The sequence below is a fragment of the Salmo trutta genome, unplaced genomic scaffold, assembly GCF_901001165.1.
Source record: "Salmo trutta unplaced genomic scaffold, fSalTru1.1, whole genome shotgun sequence".
In the NCBI taxonomy this organism is placed as follows: domain Eukaryota; kingdom Metazoa; phylum Chordata; class Actinopteri; order Salmoniformes; family Salmonidae; genus Salmo; species Salmo trutta.
This window is the reverse complement of record NW_021823364.1, coordinates 17,490-25,261: the sequence shown is the minus strand read 5'-3', so window position 1 is coordinate 25,261 and position 7,772 is coordinate 17,490. Positions and strand designations below refer to the sequence as shown.

The 7,772-nt window shown below is 42.2% G+C and overlaps 1 protein-coding gene across 1 annotated transcript; it reads left to right on the top strand.

Moving 5' to 3' along the window:
* The first annotated feature begins 764 nt into the window (after nt 1-764).
* On the top strand, nt 765-4,445 carry LOC115190419 (uncharacterized). Its single transcript, XM_029748741.1, has 2 exons — nt 765-859; nt 3,017-4,445. Exons 1-2 carry the CDS (start codon nt 782-784, stop codon nt 3,902-3,904), a joined length of 966 nt encoding a protein of 321 aa, XP_029604601.1. The 5' UTR covers nt 765-781; the 3' UTR covers nt 3,905-4,445.
* Nucleotides 4,446-7,772: the final 3,327 nt, after the last annotated feature.

Sequence of the window (7,772 nt, the reverse complement as noted above, 5' to 3'; positions counted from 1 at the left end):
ATGCGATTTCATTTGCACATTCTGCATAACGTTAGCAAGCTATAGCTTTACAACTGTCAAAATGTTAAACCCTCTGTCTTGAAACAAGTCTGGTTTTAAAATAACTGTTAAAACTGTTAAAACAGTCACTCTGCTATTCATATGGTTGGGTTACAAAAAGTCCCTACGATTCTGTAAACTAAATGGCAGGCCCTATTTTCATTTGCTAGAGTAAAATAAAATGGAATGATATTGTTGATTTTGAAGAAAAAATTGCAACTAACACAACTCTATAACAGGGGTGTCAAACTCATCTTCCCATTTTAGTCATTTAGCAGACGCTCTTATCCAGAGCGAATTACAGTAGTGAATGCATACATTTCATACATTTTTTTCTCCATACTGGTCCCCCGTGGGAATCGAACCCACAACCCTGGCGTTGCAAACACCATGCTCTACCAACTGAGCCACACGGGACCAAATCTGGACTCACAAAATCAACATCCATGGATGTCATTTTTACAGGGGTACCGCATTCAATCTTCAAGGATGCTCCCTGACTGTCTAGAAACTGGACGGTCAAGAAACAGTATGACTATAGGACCATTATCATTTCTGCTAAATGACTTAAATGTAAATGTACACAGTTTCCATTTGGTTTTAGTCATTTTAAAGTATATTTTACTCAAACCACCCAAGGGCCAGATTGGACCCACCGTTAATATTTTAATGTATCTCTCTCACTCACACACGCATTCAGGAAGTGACTATAGGTTCACAACAGCATATCTATTTCCCCATCATGGCCATTTGCATCCCAGCTACAGCAAACCGGCCTTGTCTTGTCTTGTCTTCTGTTGTCTTTCACAAGAGGAAAATGGTAAGTACAAGTCTAAAGAAACTTTCTTTAGTAAAACTGGTTTCATCTCAATCTCTTTCTTTATTTCCTAACTCTTCTGTACCTCCTGAAACATTTTACATGAAGCTTATAACTTCAAGCTGGACAACAACAGTTTTAATTGTGAGATTGAGAGAATGTGTCCAATTGTCAATGAAATGAGAAAATATTTTCATGCTGTTTCAATCTTTCAAAGCTCAATATGATAGGGCAATACATGTTGGAATATCAATTTCGTTATGTACATACACAGCCTCAAACGCACACACACGGACGATAACATACACACACACACACAATAAATATGACAGAATTGGCTGTCTGGTTCTTATCCTTACAGGCCTCAGGGTACCTTTTGTTAAAGCATGAAGAGTCTACCCTGGCTTTGATAGGGCCAATAGAGATATGAGAGGGCTGTGTGTGTGTGTGTGTGTGTGTGTGTGTGTGTGTGTGTGTGTGTGTGTGTGTGTGTGTGTGTGTGTGTGTGTGTGTGTGTGTGTGTGTGCGTGCGTGCGTGCGTGCGTTTCAAACCAGTGCATCCTTTGATAAGTAATCCAAGACATTGTATAGATATCAAGAGTAAGGGAAATACAACTCCCTAGACATCAAACACCTCAAAGGGAATTTTTTCATTTCTCCTTGTGGTATTTATCTCTGTGTGCCTCTGAAATGGCACCCTATTCCCTACATAGTGCACTACTTTTGAACAGGGCCTGTCACAGTATCCAACGAAGGTGGCGCCCCTCCTCGGTCGGGTTTCCGCATCTCCACTGGTCCTAGAATTCCAATGGTCCTAGAATTCCGTGAATATGGTGCCATTTAGGGCGAAATATGTGTCTTCCTCCTTATGTTTGAATGTAGTAAGAGATATCCCTGTCTGGGAGGCCAAAGAGATATCCCTGTCTGGGAGGCCAAAGAAATATCCCTGTCTGGGAGGCCAAAGAGATATCCCCGTCTGGGAGGCCAAAGAGATATCCCCGTCTGAGAGGCCAAAGAGATATCCCCGTCTGGGAGGCCAAAGAGATATCCCCGTCTGGGAGGCCAAAGAGATATCCCCGTCTGGGAGGCCAAAGAGATATCCCCGTCTGGGAGGCCAAAGAGATATCCTCGTCTGGGAGGCCAAAGAGATATCCCCATCTGGGAGGCCAAAGAGATATCCCTGTCTGAGTGGCCAAAGAGATATCCCTGTCTGAGAGGGCAAAGAGATATCCCCGTCTGGGAGGCCAAAGAGATATCCCTGTCTGGGAGGCCAAAGAGATATCCCTGTCTGGGTGGCCAAAGAGATATCCCCATCTGAGAGGTTAAAACTAGTGCAATAGTTTTAACCAGGGCCCTGTTCCCTATATAGTGCACTAGTTTTGACCAGCGTCTTATGACCCTATATGGAGAAGAGAGTGCCATTTTTGACACAGATTCACCCTTCAGAACAAAACTGATGATTATTGCTATATATTCACGCACGCACAGACACACAGAACGCACAGAACACACAGAACACACAGAACACACAGAACACCACATTCATTTCACACATGGACACAGTTATCGCTTGGAAGACCCTGACACTCTGTTGTGAATGATCCTTTATTGACGTCTATTACACCTGCTAAATTATCCAACACACACACACACACACAATTCCATCATCTATCAGAACACGTTCTGGGTTCCAGGTCAGTTCCCTGTAATAACATAGAAGAGAATTACAAGCCTGACTGTGTTCTCTCATATACATTTCATTAGACTTTCTCTGGGAGTTTCAGAAGGCCATACAGGTTCTCTTTCATCTTTTGATCTAAATCAAACTGCACTTCCTGTCAGTCTGTCATGTGACTCTCTGACTTCCTGGAACCTTGACAGCTCATGTGGTGATTTGCAGCCTGGCTGTGGGTTTCCAACCAGTGTCTTTTTCACGCACCATGCACACACACATAGACACACACACATTGACTGTGGTTTCCGTGTGTGTTCCTGGCTTCCACACCAAGTCTGAAGCCAGGAACACACACAGACAACTTAAATATTCAATTATTGTCTTTCCACACACAAATTGAAATAATATAGGTCTATTATAACATAATCATATAATACAAATTGAAACAAACGTGTCTCTTTTGGATTCTCGTTGTTCTCTTATAGGTTCCAACGGAGGCAATGAGTGGGGTCCAGAATGTTCTAGAACCCAGCCAAGACAATGGATGGATCATTCACTGTTTGGCCCACACCATGGCTGAAGATGTAGTACACTCAGCTACATATTACGAGTTCTCATCCATCCATCTTCCAGTTCAGGAGAGATTGGCTGAGAAGCTAGCCTCTCTGGCCATCATAGCTGCCTTTAAGGAAGCAGTTGGAAGTGAGAGCTTTTGGTCCAACATACCCTCTTCATTCAGCACAAGATCTTTGTCCTATTCCAATGCCAGCTCACCCTCAGATAGAAGGAAGACGGTCCTACACAGTACAAGACAAAGGGAGGTTCATATGGATACAGAGATGAGTGGAAATGGTGAGACACATCAATTCAACGGGACCATCAAGTACCATTCCTCTGGATCCTCCAGCTCCACTCTCCGCCCCTCCAAGGACACCCACTCCTCCGGCGAGGTCAGTTATGAAGAGCGAGGACCCCACGGAAGGAGTGCCAAGCTGATGACGTACGCAGAGGCGATCTCTGATGACATCATCACATGGCTGAACAATAACATAACAAATATTGACGATCTCTGTCTGATATCTGATCAACTGTCTGATAAAATCATCACGTCGTTATTAACTGAGGGGAGGCTGAGGGGGTATGCTGGAAGGCTGGTTTCGGATGCATTCTCCCCGGGTTGGAAAGAGCTAAAGATAGCCTCAGTCCAAGACACCCTGGTTCGACATCCAACCACCAACTATGCTGGAAGGCTGGTCTCCGGTGCACTCTCTCTGGCTAGAGCGGAGCTGAAGAGGGCCTCTCTCCATGACTCCCTGGTTCTCCAACAGGAGCAGAAGGGGAGAGGGGAACCAAGTCCAATGGACAAAAGCTGACCTAACCACACCACTGTCTATCCATATCCCTGTCTAACCACTCCCAGCCAGTCATCCGGCATCCAGCTTGGTTCACCCAAACCCTATGAGTTGAATTCAGATCGGACCCCAACATGACAGCCCACTCTTCATCCCACTCTTCATCCCAGTCACTCCGCTGCTGAGTGCTTGACCTAAGCTGTGGTGAGGTGTTGTGGCATAAGCGACAGGGCCCCTGGCCACTAAGTAGCTCTGACCCATTTTAGATTTTTTTGTATGTTAAAACTGCAAAAATGTCTCTTCATCTCATGGCAAAATGTGTAGAATTTCAGGAAATTAACTTTAAAACAAAATATTTTCTTTCCACCGTGAGAGGGGGGCCACAAAAATGTTTTGCCCACAAGGTGTGGGGGCCCCACAAACAAATCTAGCTTAGGGCCCCCAAAAGGCAGCAGTGTATGTAGTTCAGTGGCCATATGTACTCTTTATCTTTACCTGGTAAAGCCAGAAGAGGACTGGCCACCCCTCAGAGCCTGGTTCCTCTCTAGGTTTCTTCCGAGGTTCCTGCCTTTCTAGGGAGTTTTTCCTAGCCACCGTGCTTCTACATCTGCATTGCTTGCTGTTTGGGGTTTTAGGCTGGGTTTCTATATTAGCACTTTGTGATAACTGCTGATGTAAAAAGGGCTTTATAAAATACATTTGATTGATTGATTGATTGACATGTAGTTCTCCAGTGGCTGAACGACAGTGAATGGGAGGCCTGGTGGTAATGACACAGAATGACCACAAGAGGGCGCCATCTGGGTGGTTATTCAGCTCCTGGAGCAACTGTTGGACAAGTGTCAGAATTGATGACCTTGATGTTCATGAGCTATAGCACCGCTTGTGTATAATTAATTGCTTACTGACAATATTGCTTGCAACAAGGTTAGAGTTAGTGGTCACAATTTGACTAAATTGAAATCATGAGCTTGAGCCATAACCTGAACCTCAAATTAAACCTGGGATTAAATTGACTTTGTATTTGTTTACTCACTGACGATATTACCACAAGGTTAGGGTTAGTGATTCAAATGATTTAGCGCCAGGTCTCAGGGGCAACTTTGCAAAGTTGATAGAACTTTAGAGTTTAATGAACTTAACCCAAAATTAAAAGATAATTTATTGTAGCCCTATATTTGCTTACTGACGATGCAACAAGGTTATAGTTAGTGGTCGGACAATGTTGTCAGAACTGATGAGCTTGACGTATATGGGTTATACAACAACCAAAATTTATATTCTACATTTTGGCTCAGATTTGATCCATTTCAGGATCAAAATAATTGTGTTGCCCTCTTCTGTTGTGTTTTGTTACATTTTACCCATAATGCTCATTGACTTTACATTCCAAATGACTAAAGCCCTGGGCCCGGTTTCCCAAAAGCACCTTAAGGATAAATTCATTGTTAGAACCATAGGATCTTTAGCCCAAAGATGCTTTTGGGAAACCAGGCCCTGGAGTGATTATTTGTACCAGGGTTCAAAGAAACAGAAGGGTCAATGTATTCCATGAAAAGAGGGCCCTTTGATATTGTAAATAGAAACTGTGCATCAGTAATGAATTTTAAAAGCCAGTTAGTTATATTACATGACGTGCTCTTTATTAATATAGAACACATGGAGAATTCAATAAATCTGATTTATTTATATGAATAAAGACTTGCTAAAGTGCCAAAATTCAGCATTTTTACAAGTCCCAGTGAAGAGGGGACTCCGGGATGCTGGCCTTCTAGGCAGAGTTGCAAAGAAAAAGCCATATTTCAGACTGGCCAATAAAGATAAAAGATTAAGATGGACAAAAGAACACAGACACTGGACAGAGGAACTCTGCCTAGAAGGCCAGCATCCCGGAGTCGCCTCTTCACTGTTGACGTTGAGACTGGTGTTTTGCGGGTACTATTTAATGAAGCTGCCAGTTGAGGACTTGTGAGGAGTCTGTTTCTGAAACTAATGTACTTGTCCTCTTGCTCAGTTGTGCACCGGGGGCCTCCCACTCCTCTTTCTATTCTGGTTAGAGCCAGTTTGTGCTGTTCTGTGATCGTAGTTGTACATAGCGTTGTACGAGATCTTCAGTTTCTTGGCAATTTCTCACATGAATAGCCTTCATTTCTCAGAACAAGAACAGACTGACGAGTTTCAGAAGAAAGTTCTTTGTTTCTAGCCATTTTGAGCCTGTAATCGAACCCACAAACGCTGATGCTCCAGATACTCAACTAGTCTAAAGAAGGCCAGTTTTATTTCTACTTTAATCAGAACAACAGTTTTCAGCTGTGCTAACATAATTGCAAAAGGGTTTTCTAATGATCAGTTAGCCTTTTACAATGATAAACGTGGATTAGCTAACACAATGTGTCATTGGAACACAGGAGTGACGGTTGCTGATAATGGGCCTCTGTACGCCTATGTAGACATTCCATTAAAAATCAGCTGTTTCCAGCTTCAATAGTAATTTACAACATGAACAATGTCTACACTGTATTTCTGATCAATTTGGGGTTATTTTAATGGACAAAAAATGTGCTTTCTTTCAAAAACAAGACATTTCTAAGTGACCTCAAACGTTTGAACAGTAGTGTATATTTTTCCCACATTTTAAGGTCAACCCTGTTACGTGAACTGAACTCTGGTTTTAATATGGTGAAACTAAACGTTATTCAATTAAAATATATATATATTTTCAAAAGAAACATTGAACATCTAATAATCAAATCAAGTGTAAAAGCAGGTGAGCTGGTTCTACACTTTTAGGGATTTTTGTGGTGGAAAACTGAGCATATGTCTAACCTGTTACTTATTTGTATATTGAACCTCTTGAGATGGGAAAACATGTTTTTACTGAAGTTGAACATGTTTTCTTTATGACAGTATGTTACATTTATTTGAAATGAAAAGTAACACTTCTCTAAAGGCACCGAACTGATGGAATGACCAACAACAAACACTATTTAAATTTGCAAAACAAAAAAAGATCACCATTGCGTCATCCTGCCACTCCTACTATGACGTCACTGAAGACTGTAGTTTTCGAAATTCAAACCGTCATTAATAATTATTGCATCATCATTTTAACCCATGATGACGTCACGCCCGCCCCCTCCAGCCCTATAAAATGGACCCCCGGCTCGTCTTAAAGTCATTCATAGTATTATCTCTCTATCAATCACAATGCCCAGACGACGCAGATCAAGCAGCCGCCCTGTCCGCAGACGCCGCCGCCCGAGGGTGTCCCGTCGTCGCAGAAGAGGAGGCCGCAGGAGGCGTTAGACAGGCCGGGTAACCTACCTGACATAACCGCCCCCTGCCGGTTCTCCCTGCCGACCCCTGGTAGTGTAGCGATGTTAAAGTCTGCTTAAATAAAAAATGGGCTTTTAACTAAAACTGTTATGACTTTGACTTTTTATTATTAGATGGTTTATAAGAGTTTTAGGCAGTAGAGTTAATTATAGATAAGTAGCCTAGATAATAATAGCCTGTTAGGGATATATAGACTACAATTAAAACGTTGAGTAATTGTATCTGTCCCTAATAAATACATACATTAAATTAAAACATTGACACATTCAATCATCAACAGTCAAGTCAGATGCATTGCATCATTATAGTTTAGTTTGAACTCATATAGCCCTACAATCGTTCCTTCCAACGGTTGGATGCCACCATTATAAACGGCAAATCATCCATTCATAAACGTTTACTATTATAGCTGTAACAAGACACGGGAAAATACATGGATGGGGCTGGGCTATTCGTTTAAAAAGTAGGCCTATAACGTTTATAGGATCATTTCAAGATCCAACCATTATAAATGGTAGCTAAATCATCGATATTAGCTATAGTCTAATACCGT